At 36.9% G+C, this 14,211-nt stretch overlaps 1 protein-coding gene across 3 annotated transcripts in view; it reads right to left on the bottom strand.

Annotated features, from left to right (window-relative positions):
• Positions 1–14,211, bottom strand: part of ARAP2 (ArfGAP with RhoGAP domain, ankyrin repeat and PH domain 2) — a 186,461-nt gene that overhangs the window by 105,936 nt on the left and 66,314 nt on the right. For all 3 annotated transcript variants that reach the window (XM_044224949.1, XM_044224951.1, XM_044224950.1), the window contains exons 10-13: positions 10,002–10,117; positions 6,999–7,198; positions 3,940–4,025; positions 2,591–2,773 (exon numbers count right to left, since the gene is read on the bottom strand). In XM_044224949.1, coding sequence (XP_044080884.1) covers positions 2,591–2,773; positions 3,940–4,025; positions 6,999–7,198; positions 10,002–10,117 — 585 coding nt within the window. The remainder of the gene's footprint in view (positions 1–2,590; positions 2,774–3,939; positions 4,026–6,998; positions 7,199–10,001; positions 10,118–14,211) is intronic.

Genomic DNA, 14,211 nt, shown 5'->3' with positions numbered 1-14,211 from the left:
ACAAATAGTGCTGGGAAACTGAATAACCACATACGAAAAAAATGAAGCTGGAGCCTTATTTTATACCGTTCACAAAAATATACTCAAAAAAGATTAAAGACTTAAACATAAGACCTGATACCTTAAAATTTGTAGAAGAAAAAAAAAAAAGAAATAGTTCCCTGAAATTGGTCTTGACAGTGACTTTTTGGAGACACCACCAAAAGCATAAGCAAAAAAGAAAAAAAATCAATTTAAGCTAGACTCTATCAAAACTAAAAAACTGCTTCACATCTGAAGAAAAATCAACAAAATGAAAAGGCAAACCTGTAGAATGGGAGTCAAAATCTTAAACCATACATTAGATAAGGAGCTAATATCCAAAATAAAGAACTCACAAGCCCAAAAACAATCCAACTTAAAAATGGGCAGAGAAACCGAATAGATGTTTTTCCAAGAAAATATTGAAATGGTTAACAGTTACATGAAAAGATGTTCAATAGTATTAATCATCAGAGAAATGCAAATTGAAACCACAATGACATATTATCTCACACCTCTTAGAATGGTATTAGATCTGCAATCGCATGTCTATTAGAAGATTATTCACAAAAGCCAGTATGTGGAAACAACCTAAGTATCCATCAATAGATGAGTGAATAAAGACGATATGCTACACACACACACACACACACACACACACACACACACACAAATACTATTCAAACATGAGGAAGAAGGAAATCTTGCCATTTGGGATATGGATGGAACCTGAAGGCATAATGCTCAATAAATTTAGCCAGAGAAAGACAAATACTGTATATTCTATTATTTAGAACCTAAAAACGCCAAACTCATAGGAACACTGATTAGAATGTGGTAACCACAGGGTGTCTGGGGGGTGGGGAGATTTGTTTAAGGGTACAAACTTGCAACCAGTTCTGGAGATCTAATGAACAGCATAGTGGCTATAATCAATAATACTGTATTATTAACTTAAAAATTGCTCAAAGACTAGACCTTAAATGTTCCCACTACAAAAAAGAAATAATGATGTGATGTGATACACGTGTCAGCTATAGCCACAGTCGTAATCACATCACAACATATAAATGTACCAAATCAACCGGCTGTTGTAGGTAAATTATATCTCAATTAAAAATATGTCTATTCAATAAAATATGTATTTTTGCAAAAATTATTTGCTGATATTAAGAGTACCACTTTTAAGAAGCCCACTGTATAAATAAATACCAATAGGTAGACTTCTCTATCATATTCTTAGAAAACTTCAATTGTTAGTAATTAATGTAAAACTCATCTAATGGAAACTGTGTGGTGTGGCAGACAGCACTTTGGGGACATTAGTATACCCGCTATAAGATACCCATCACTATCAAAAAGAAAGAAACCACTAGAGGAAGCCATGCCCTCATTTCTCGTTCTCAAATTCTCTAATTTCACCAATTATTTCCCAAAATACACAACTTACTATTTGCATATTTATATATAACAGACCTCTCCTTCATAGAATTAATCAAAACCCTTGGTTTATGATAACTTGTTGTTATTATTCCATGTATGTCTGGTCAATTTTAATTATGTAATTAGCACCAATGAAACCACTACCCAAAACAAAATGTCTTAGTAATAACCTTATAAATATCTAGTTTCTAAACCCCTCCCCCATCCCACCTCTCCCACTCTCCTCTACCTTAGCTGCTTACACTGAATTCTTCGTATTTTCTGTGCCATTGCTTTAAAATGAATTGGTGGCCTCAGTTTACTATCATCAAAAATGTACAAAGACTAAAAACATAGTTTAGGGGAATTAATCCAGTAGAAATGTAAATCAATTGTATGATCTTATAATTTCTACAGAAGGATGAAAAAGGCCTTTGTTATTATCTAAAATGTTCAGCATAATTCCAATAACTTAAGGATTTTTATCCGTAAGTATCACCACTAAAAGCATACTAAAAAACTGAGAACCATAAAAGAACATAGTCTCTAAGCACAAAAACAATAGTCGTATAAAAGTCCATGTATTAAGTAGCTCTACATGGACGAGCCTCCTAACACATAAGAAACTGAAGCAGCAATTTCAAAAAGAAATCAGGCAGGATGCTTAACATATCTTTTGCCAAAAGAGTGAAGAACAAGTGTGTAGCATAAACCAGCAGGTCTGGAATCACTCAGTCAAAGGCAAATGACACTTGGGGTGAACAGCACTAAGCAAAGCATTGCTTATAAAAATATATTGAGCAAATGACATTTATTTTGGTGACTCAATGTTAACAATGTACAAATTGAAGTCATGCTTAGAGTCCTGTCCCTAAAATAAGGAAAGTTGCCACAGTTCTCAGAATTTTGGAGTAGGCCTAATTAGCTGGAAACTCATGTTATGGACAAAGAATTTATTCACTATCAATAATGAACTCTTAAGTAAAACAGTGGTAAAATTAATAGCACAATCTCACAAATGAAAATAAAATAACATTAAATACTTTTGTCAGACAGTAATAGACTTTTTAGAATTATTTTCAAAATAGTTGACCCATGTTTCAAAAGACATCAAGAGCCACGTCTATTGTTACATATTTTTTGATACCTTGTTTAATTCTTCTTTGGTGAGAGATGCCAGTAGGGTCTTTCTGAATCTTCCTTCTTTGTATTTCTGAGTGATAAAGGTTTTTCTCTTTTCTACAGGTGAGTCCATGTGTAATTCTTCATCTTTTTGAAGATTACCAGCCCAAAAGTCATTTGCTCTTTTGTTTCCAATGACAATAAAGAGCTAAATTGTCAGAAAGTCATAAAACAATATGATTTCATAAAATGTATTTGAATTTACAAAAACCTGACTCACAAATTAAAATACAACCTGGGGGCCCAGGTGACTCAGTCAGTTAAGTGTCCAACTCTAGATTTCGGCTCAGGTCATGATTTCAGGGTCATGAGATCAAGCACCATACAGGGCTCCACACTATGCAGAGCCTGCTTAAGATTCTCTGTCTCCCTCTGCCCCTCCCCTGCCCTCACATGCATACTCTCCCTGCAACCAAATATATATATATATAAAACTTAGTATAAAATATGCAAAAACACATGAAAAATCCATATCTTTCAGGAAGATGGAGTATGAAAGCAGATATTATTTCTATTTTAAATACAGCCTCATTGCTTTTAGTAATGGTACAAGATAAGCTAGAAAAGAAACTGCAAGCGACCCAAATTGCAGCAAAAGCATTATTATTTTGTGAAACTACATAGAGACAAATTTATTTAAAATGGCCTAGTAGGTGGGGTAATGTGGTTGGGAGGGTTACTGAAATCCAAGAAGAAAATGGTTATAGGAGACAAAAAGTCAGACATGAGCCCAATTAATGACAGAGGATGGCCAAGAGAAAGAATAGAAAATTTGCCAAGTTTTCATTCACATTTCTAATATTTTATCCATGCAAGGTTAAAAAGAAAGAAATTCTGGCTTTAAAATAAAAATGCTGGGGCGCCTGGGTAGTTCAGTGGATTAATCCTCTGCCTTCGGCTCAGGTCATGATCTCAGGGTTCTGGGATCGAGCCCCGCATTGGGCTCTCTGCTCAGCCCGGAGCCTGCTTTCTCCTCTCTCTCTGCCTACTTGTGATCTCTATCTGTCAAATAAATAAAATCTTAAAAAAAAAAAAATAAAATAAAATAAAATAAAATAAAATAAATGCTGTCAAGCCTTTAAAAGTAGCTATTACTATTAAACTCCTTGTACTTCATATTTTTCAAGTAACTATCTCATTTAAGAAGCATTCTAAAAGTTGAAGTAGGAAGATACTACTACCAAAGAGGCTATAAGCCATTTTTACAGTGTGGTGAGAACTTTATCAAGAGCTCCTAAAATAATTCATGTCACCTCACTGCTAACTACCACCTGATCCCTGCTAGGCAAATCCACAGTTTATCACCCAACTTACCTCAATGAGTTCATTGCTCCAAATGCTGGCATCCATTTTTAGGCTTCTAACCTTGGAATCTTTTGGTCCTAAAGATCTATGTTGTCCTAAAGTCAAGACACAATTGCATTTCTATTTCAATTTGTATGTAAATGTATATTATCTTTAAAAAAAGTCTGTATGTGCATTCACGTATGTATGTATGCATATATCTTTTCAACTTAAAACACACCAATATCTACTTTCCTTAATGCCAATACTAGTAAGAGTAATGGTGTGATAATTATACAGAAATCCCAACCACAATGAAGATAACAGTAATCATTTTCATCACTACTCTGTAGTGGTATAAAGCTACAGTTTTAAAACTAACTATATATGTGTATCAATATGTATGTGTGTATATTCATCACTTGGTAATTAATTAACTATTAGAGATTATGGAAAATCTTTTATGTTTGTTTACATTCCATATATGTGAACACAGATATCATTTTACTCAAAAAAGAAAAAAAAAGCACCCAGCAACAACTCTAATAAACTTGTATCTAAAAATATGAAGTGGATTCTTTATTCTACTTTTATACCTGAAAGACAATAAAAGCCCAACATTCTATTAGCATCAATTCAATTATGCTGTGTAATCATCATTCAGTCATTATTGGGCACCCAGGAATGTGTCCGATGCTTTCTACACTGAGGAGGGAATAAGGCATTCAAGACATTCCTCTATCGGGGGCACCTGGGTGGCTCCGTGGGTTAAGCCACTGCCCATTCCTCTATCTTAAGGACTCATTGCCTATGAGCATGAAAGCTCATTCCTCTTTCTACAATAGGTAAGAGGGTCCTTTCCTCCTTTCTTTAAAATGATAACTACTCAGAGCACAGTCTTAAAAGCCCAATGGCAGAAATATGCATAGGTTTGCATTTATGAAGACCAATTAAAGGCAACACTGTATGTTGGACATGATGGACAATAAAGGGCATTTGGTGCTCTTTATTCACCTGAAAGGGGTTGAACTCAGAAAATAGGGAGAAGTACTGGAAAGAAACCATGGAGTCACAGAGGCAAAAAAAAAAAAAAAAAAAAGATAGACTCTGAGTTGGAGTAATGATAGGGAGGGCAGATTTAGAAAACCCAAGGCGATAAAAACTATTGGGACTTGGTGGGCTTTAAAGGAGGGGGAGGGGCCAAAAGGGTCTCTCAGGTTTTAGACTTGAATGTAGCAGTAGACAGTATTGTTTCTGACCAAGATTTAGAATAAATGAGAATTTTCAGTTTTACGCAATGAGCTGGGCAGCAATGAGAGCTCCATTATTCACATGTTATTTTTGAGGTATCTTGGGCAAATCCAGGAAAAGAGTCCAATGGGCTCCAATAGGTGTGGTGTCCACCATGGTGAGAACTGGCCACTTACAAGAGAGTGCCGAACTTAAAATGATAAATAACATCAACAGGGAACATCAGAGTGAAAGAGAACAGAGGATGTAACCCAAAGGAACACACCAGGCAAAGGAAAAGTAACCTGAGAAAGGATGACCAAGGTGTTACGAACACACAAAGAGAAAATGGTATCTTGTAAGTTAGGGGAGGATGGGAAGTCACAGAGAGATACAGTGGTCAAATACTGAAGTGCCAGATACTGTAGAGAAGACAATAAAGATAGGAACGGACCACAAGGAAACTGAGAGGTAAACTATACTGGTATACATGGTGAAAATATTTTTATTGGACTACAGAGAAGAAAAAACTGATCACAGGATGAAGAAAAACAAGGAAGTTAAAGGAATGAAAGAAATCAGTGCAGAATTCTACTCTTAAAAGTACCCTGTCTGTGAAGGGAAAAGAGACAGGAGAACGGCAAGTTCTCAGGAAGCTAGTGTCAACATGACAGATGGACACAAGTATATGTGTGTGTGTGTGTGTGTGTGTGTGTGTGTGTATGCTGAAACAAAAGAAACCACGGTTGAATAACTACAGAGAAGGAACAAGTGATGAGGTGAGGATCCTAAGAAGAGAAGAAAGAAGCAGAGACATGAGTAGAAAGAATAGCATCAGACATCACAAAGGCTCTCTTCCAATGAGACTGGTGGGGGAAAAAAGGTTCAGAAGAAGTACAAAGTAGAGGGGGATTAGCAGGCGCTTCTTGTTGACAGTGATGTTAATAAGCTCCTGAGAAAATCTAGTGTGATATGAACTGTGGAAGCACAGAACCCTTGAGAAGCATTAAGGATTGGAGCAACTGTCCTAGTATTTGCTCTGAGGTAGTGTTCCTCATCCATATTCTACCAATGAAACCTGTGCTCTACCCTGGTCTTGCCATTGTCATATTCTACTGCAATGAGTATTTATACAACTGTGGAGGACATATCAACCTCTCACACATATTTAATTTCTAGGACCAGCAGCATGCCTGGTAAAGCTAGCATGCTGAAGTCAAGTTTAGCAATGGCTAACCTTCTCCAAGACCTATATGACCACACATCTCAGTTGGAGTCCGTGCCTTCCATTCACTGGAACAACGATGAACCCCCAAATACACTGAGCTGTCAGATGGTCTGTAAGCTGTAAAGTCACAACAAGATAACCAGTCATAGGACTGGTTACTGTCAGGAACCTCAGTGCTCTTTGGAAATGTTTCTAAATAAACACTCTCATTAAAAGAGATACAGGATCTGCTGTACCAAATTTGGAGCTCAGAATGACCTTAATATGAAATACACATCATGCAAAATATGATGGGGGAAAAGTGGGCAAATCGTGCAAAGATACAAGCATGTTCAGGGTGCATTCTGAAACACTCACCTTAAAATCTAAACATTTCAACACTGTCTTTTTAAAATCCACACATGGACCAGGAGGCACACAAAATGATGACGTGCTTAAAAATCATTTTTTTTACATCTAAGGCATGCATAAGAAAAGTTTAGAACTTTAAGATATTTCTAAATTTAATAGAAATGTAATAAGCCTTCTCTATTTTTCACAACTGTTGGCTGGGAAACATTACATAGGACAATTAAGAGTATTCGGTGCCAATCTGCTACCACAGTGATGAGCATAACTTATCACTAATTACCTGCACACTTCTTACAGATGACAACACAGAGATTGATGGACGCCCAGTCAGGGTCCGGGGCTTTACAATCGGCACAGCTCCTGTTGGACTCATTGAACCAAATCTTCTCAGCCACTTCGTAATCAGAGAGAGTTTCTGCTATCGATTGCTGCACAGCTTCAATCCACTCCTGTTTCTCTTTTTCAGACTCGGCTGTAAAGCTGGGACAATGAATGTTTCTGCATTATTGATCTCCCTTGTAAAGGCCAATTAAGCAGTATGTTCAGTTTGCATATTCATTTTGCTCACAAATTAAGCAGCAGCTGAAAAATGTGCCTTCCAGGCAGCTGGATAGTCTTTTCTGTTAAAAATCATCTAATTTAAAAATCTATTTTTTCTTTTAACATCCCACATTGCTTATGAGTTTGTTTACATATCTTGAACCAAAATTAATATATACATTTTTTTCTCACCAGGATATAAAAATTGGCTTGTTAGGTCAAGAGCTTAAATGAGAGGCCATGTTTCCTAAGCAGTGGTTATATAATAATCAATGAGAGACTGGCTGAGTTTCAGACTTTCGGAACTACTGGGATTATCTTGCCAAGAAAGTATGCCATGATAGTCTGAAACTAAATTATCAAAAACACCCACCAGAAATTTTGATTTTTTTCAGTCTTAAAAATAGATTTTCTTTTTTAATTACAAGAATGTCCAGATGGCTTGAAGAAACTGAGAAATCAAAAAAGTTTCAAGTGATTACTATTCTAACTCATTTTTAGCCATGTTCTGATTTTCCCCAATTCTTAGTGTTTACTGGATACCTGAGTAAAGGGATAAAACATTAACCATGGGTTCACTCCAAGAAATGTTGAGTGAGTATCTGCAATGTGTCAGGAAATGTGCTACAGTGCTCCAAACTCGGCCAATGACCCGCAAAATGTTTCACATTAAAATTTTCTGTTCTGAAGATGAAAATGTTTTGAAATAGAATGAAAATAACAGATGACTAACATATTCCAAACAATCCATAAGTAAACTGAGTGGCCTACATGGATATTTTCTGAAGCACTTTATGTTGCCATCATCAGTATAATATCCACAAACTTCTTAGTGGTTTCCACTTCTACACAGAGATTGGTCACAGCTAATACAACGGTCCTTGCGCCTGGGTTACTGGTAACAGATTCTAAAACCTTGGAGTGCCCTAAGGGACAAGTATCTTTTGTATGCTTGTGAGATAATCTGAGGCTGGAGGCCTCAAGAGCTTCAGGATGGGTCAGAAAGACCAAGGTGTGATTAGAGGACTGGAACTTTCAGCCCCACCCCCCTGACCTTCTAGGGATGGGAGACGTGCTAGCAATTGAGTTAATCACCAACATCCAAAGATTTAATCAATCATGCCGACGGAATGAAACCCTGGTAATAACCCTTGAACCACCGGGTTCAGAAAGCTTCTGGGTTGATGAACACATTGAAGGGCTGAGAGCATGATATACCCAGAGAAGGCATGGAAGCTCTGTACCTTGCTTTGTGGGGCTCTCCCATTTGGATGTTCCTGAGAGGCACTCTGTATAATAAACTGGAAATAATTAATTTAACTGTCCTCCTGAGTTCTGTGAGCCATTCTCACAAATTAGTGAACCTGGGGAGCTGGGGTTGGGGGAATCCCAATTTGCAGCCAAGAACAAAGTGTGGGTAAGCTGAGGACCCAAGGCTTGTGACTAGAGTCTGAACTGAAAGCAGCTTTGTGGGACTGAGCCCTGAAACTTGTGGGGTCTAATGTCCATGCTAAGTAGCCGCTGTCGGAACAGGACTGATTGTAGGACCACTGCCTGGGATCTGGAGACATGGAGAGTTGGCGGATGTGAGGAAAAAGTTCACCCCATATTTTGTGTCAGAAATATTTCGAGTAAAAACAGCTCAGCCAACGTCTACATTTTCAGTTGAGGCTTGAATCTGCATATGTGAAAATGACGGTTGTTATTCTCTAGGTGATTATTTTTTCCTCAAGATTTGAACCAGCAGACACTTCTGACAGATGAAATGAATACCAGACTTGGGAGTATTTTCAAAATTGCTAAGTAATTGTTAGTCCTTCAAAGGCCTCTGACAAGTGCTTCTGACCTGGATACTACCCTGTGATATGTTGATTAATTTTAACAAATGAATTAATGTGGGTAAACTCACAGATACTGACTTATGCCTCTTTTGTGTACCAAAGCCACGGGGCTTATTACAGGTTATTAAAACATACTACAAACTTTAAGTTTTCTTTTTCATTGTTATTTGAAAAAATTACTAGATTGCTGTAATGCAAGATATATAATGAACTGTTAAAATAGTTGATCAAAAAGTGCTATGAGGGGCACCTGGGTGGTTCAGTGGGTTAAAGGCTCTGCCTTCAGCTTAGGTCATGATCCCAGGGTCCTGGGATCAAGTCCCGCATCAGGGTTTCTACTTGGCAGGGAGTCTGCTTCCCCCTCTCTCTCTCTGCTTGCCTCTCTGCATACTTGTAATCTCTATCAAATAAATAAAAATATTTTTTAAAAAAGTGCTATGAGACTCACTGGCATTATTTTAAGCAGGAGTTTCTTTTAAGAAATCAATATGGAGCAGTTATAATCAGGATTTTAAAGGAGGGTTGCATTCAATTAGTCTAAAAAAGGTAAATAAAAATATAGTTTAAAGACAATATTCTTTATTCCTAAAATTTGAAGTAATTTTCACATATTTATTGATAAAAGATTAATATATTTATGAAGTCTACTAAGAGAAAAAAGTATTAAGAAAAGAAACATCCCAAATCTCATGAAATTAGCATCTTTGCAGGTTGTGTGACAATTCAAGTCACTTTTATAAGGTGATTTTATATACCAGCTAATAAATTAGACAATATAGAAAACAACAAACATGATTTTATTATGTGATCTATAGGAAATAAAATCACCACTAGCAATGTGAAAGTAGATCACCCAAGCTTTCACGGAATAACACAAACATAAACATTTAAATATAGCTTACCTAAAACTCCTATAGGGAGTGATTATTTCAAAAGACTGTTTTACAGTTCGGTCCACTTGCTTTACATTTGCTACATTCATAGGAATTATGGTAATACCAAGTCCACTTTTAAAATCCTAGTTGGGAGAAAAAAATAATAACATTATAAAGAAACAAAATATGGATTTTGAACGTACACATTATATACTCTAAAATCCAAAGTACCATTATATCCTACTAAATTTTTCTACACATATACATGTAGAACTGAGTAAGTCATTAAAAATGGATTGATAGGGATGCCTGGGTGGCTCGGTTGGTTGGATGACTGCTTTCAGCTCAGGTCATGATCCCAGAGTCCCGGGATAGAGTCCCGCATCGGGCTCCCAGCTCCATGGGGAGTCTGCTTCTCCCTCTGACCTTCTCCTCGCTCATGCTCTCTCTCACTGCCTCTCTTTCAAATAAATAAATAAAATCTTAAAAAAAAATGGATTGATAGTGTTGTTTTCTTATTTTAGGAGGCTCTCTCAATTCATGCTAGCATTCCAAGCTGGACAAGCTGGCTACTGATGAAGTACGGACTTGTGTCACATGAAAAGTCAAGTTGACTAGGACACAAATTGTGAAGTGTACATGCTTAACTGTTCAAAGTTAGGGGCTTTTTCATCTTTATCTCTTCAGTAAAGGAAACTAAGAGTTAACTAGCCCTTAGCATGTGCCTACCAATTTCTAAGCAGGGGAGTCAATGACACTGTGAGGCTGGTAGAATTATACTTACAAAAAAGAAAGGGAAACTGAGTCCCAAATAGAGGAAAGTTGCATGGTAAGCGCAGTGAGTTGTATGTGGCACAAAGTGACCAAAACTCACGCTGACTGTTCTTTGTTTTACTCTGTGATGTTGCCTCTACTGTGTCATATTATTTTTCTCATTTACTCTCTGACAAAAGCATTACTTATTTTATGATTTTATCTCATTCCCAAAATTTTATTACTTTCCTCTTTCTTCAACTAAATTCTTAAACTGCTTTAAATGCTATTTTGGTTTGAAAACTGTCTTCTGTTCAGTCTGCCCCACCAAAACTAGAAATTGTTCAAAAGGCTATAAGGTCTACCTTTTAAAAATGCTGACGTTTGAAATATTATTATCTAATCATAATAGTTTGGGAATTTGATTTATCAAATAATCTCAACACTTTAAAAATATAATTATTCCCTACTTCAAAAGATTTATCCATGTAGGGGCGCCTGGGTGGCTCAGTGGGTTAAGCCTCTGCCTTCGGCTCAGGTCATGATCCCAGGGTCCTGGGATCGAGCCCCACATTGGGCTCTCTGCTCGGCAGGGAGTCGGCTTCCTCCTCTCTCTCTCTGCCTACCTCTCTGCCTACTTGTAATCTCTGTCTGTCAAATAAATAAATAAAATCTTAAAAAAAAAAAGATTTATCCATGTAAACTAAATGTGCTTTGAATTCCTAAATTCAATTTGACTAGAAAAAGTAGCCATACTAAAGAAAAAATACAAAAAATACTGGTCCAGGGGTGCCTATGGCTCAGTGGGTTAAAGCCTCTGTGTTCAGCTCAGGTCATGATCTCAAGGTTCTGGGATCGAGCGCCACATTGGGCTTTCTGCTCAGTGGGGAGCCTGCTTCCTCCTCCCTCTCTGCCTGCCTCTCTGCCTGCTTGTGATCTCTCTCTGTGTCAAATAAATAAATAAAATCTTGAAAAAAAAAAATACTGGTCCATTTTTTAATAAGAATACTTCTGGCAGAGACCATGAAAGTTCACCAGCTTTCTCTCCACAGGCTAAAAGTAAAAGCACTATATTTCCATCTCCCTTGCATGCTAGGAGGGCTCATATGTCTTAGTTTTGGTCAATAGAATATAAAAAAATTCCTGGGGTGGTGGGCGGCAAATCTTGGAAGACTTTTACCCCTTGCCATTCCATCTTCTCAGGAAATAACATCTAGACACACAGAAGCTGTTAGAATCCTCAAGATGAAAAGCCTGAGGACAAATTCTTGTACCTGAGGATGCCAGAGTGAGGAAAAAGATAGGAAGCCCCTTGTTCCCTGGTGGCATCAGTTCTCTGCTACCTACACCAAGGGATTTTTCTAAAACAAAGAAATGCCTGTCTATTTAAGTGATCCTTTGAGTTTTTGTCATTTCAGACTAAAGGATTCCTAATAAAATAAGTGAAATAAAATAACATTATAACAAATTCCCCCACTTAAAAAAGTATCCAGTTTTCTTTCATAAATTGCAGAAAAGCCTCTCTTCTTTTTAACGTATGATGTTAAGTTAGAATATGTGACGCATTTATAAAACATATCATCAATTTGATATTTTTTTTCTGATAAAAGTACAAATAGCTTGCTCTGTTTGGAAAAACAAGCCAGAAACCAAGATTCAATAATATAAAAGAGAAGATGCACAGAGATGCTGTGTTGCAAAATAATTGAAAAACACCATATACTTCACTTTGTATGGCAAACTCATCTAAAAATCGGTACTTAATGTGATCTATATGGACAAGGAGAATCAAATAGGTTCCAGTGTTATATTTACTGCAGTTAAAAAAAAAAAATTCTGAATTGTCAATACCAGTGTTCTTGCCAGATAACAACTGTTGGAGAAACTTCCAACCCAAGTGACTGAAAACTCAAACTCTCTTTTAATGAAGAAATAAAGGAGGGGTAGCAAGGTAAGTTTTTTTGTGTGTTTTTCATTTGTTTTTTAGTTGAAGTACATCCACAATGTTACATTAGTTTCAAGTATGCAAACATCGTGATTTCACAATTCTATAAATTGTACTATGCTCCCCGCAAGTGTAGCTACCTTATATCAGGCAAGGTAAGATATTTTAAAAACAGCTTTCTGATGGCCCAACTTGATACAGAAGTAACTCTAGAATAGACTGCATGTCCTTCCAACAGTTTCCCATAATGAAGACCTGACAAGAGCTGGATATGAACGGTTACATTCTATGCCAAGTTATATTCTCTGATGAGCGCCTGGCTTGCCTGTACTGTGTGTTAAGAAGGGCAGGGATACATACTTAAACCATCAGACCAGCAGATGGCAGGAGGGGCAATGTTTTATGGAAACTAATGTGCCTCATTCAGGCTCCAACCTGAATTGGTGGCCCCTCTTTTCTACAAGCAAGTTGTGAAATGTCTACATATAAAGCTGCAATTTCTGTTAAAAATAAAAAAAGTGAAGGTGGGCTCTAGACCCCAAATTTCTTCCAAGCAAGGCAAAGATGATTTTTTTTAGCCTGAAAGAAAATTGTAACCATTTATCAGCTGCTGGCCATGGCCATATGGTTTTGAGTAATTAAGAGTATCCACTGAATTCACCGGCACAAATGGACTGTAAAATGTATAGCAGAGTAACAAAATAAATGTCAGTGCTCTTGAGAGCTATTAAATATGAAACAACGGTGTTTCCTATTAAAAATATTTGTGGTGACATTAAACCACTTTTCAGACTGTATTTAGACTACATTAAGAATATATCTAATTCCTCAATACTCCCTCCAACACTGAGATTTTTATCTCCTGAATTGGAAAGCAGAGCTTAAGCATCTCTTAAGCAAAACTACAATCCTGTGATTCTCGTATGCAGTCAATGTTGAGAAAAACTGAATTAGACAGCAGAACCAGCTGTAGAATCTAGACAGGATGAGTCTGCAATATTAAAATATCAGGATATCAACAGTTCCTCCTGCCTTCTGTAGAGTGAAAGAAAAAGAAAAGCCATGCAATGATTATACAAAAATCTTTTGAAATCATCAAGACTACTGGTTAAAAATACTTTGGCCAGAACACAGTGACACACTGGATTTTCAAGATCCTACTTGTCCTGGGTGTTCACCCCTGTGTTAACATCTAGAGGCTTTAAAAACATCAGTCTTCATTAACCATCTATGGTACGCTCCATAATTAGTTTAATATCTATTTGTGTCATGCTCTGAAGCTTACAGAAAGCTATGAACTCTCATTTGATCTTGTAAATTATTCTGAGAACAAGGCAGAGCAGATAAAGCCATTTTTAAAAGGGGAAAACTCATCCTGGAAAAACAGTATTTATGAAGTACTCTGTGTGGGTAAAGGAGTCGTGCTAAATCCTGGGTCTGCACCAGAGCGTAAGATAGGGTCCCCACCTTTGGAAAGCTTATAGACTAAGGGGAAATGTACTAAGTACATAGCTGTACACACTGAAACCAGCCAATCCC

This window comes from Neovison vison, chromosome 11 (assembly GCF_020171115.1).
Source record: "Neovison vison isolate M4711 chromosome 11, ASM_NN_V1, whole genome shotgun sequence".
Taxonomy (NCBI): domain Eukaryota; kingdom Metazoa; phylum Chordata; class Mammalia; order Carnivora; family Mustelidae; genus Neogale; species Neogale vison.
The sequence above is the reverse complement of the archived record's forward strand: the minus strand, read 5'-3'. Positions and strand labels throughout refer to the sequence as shown.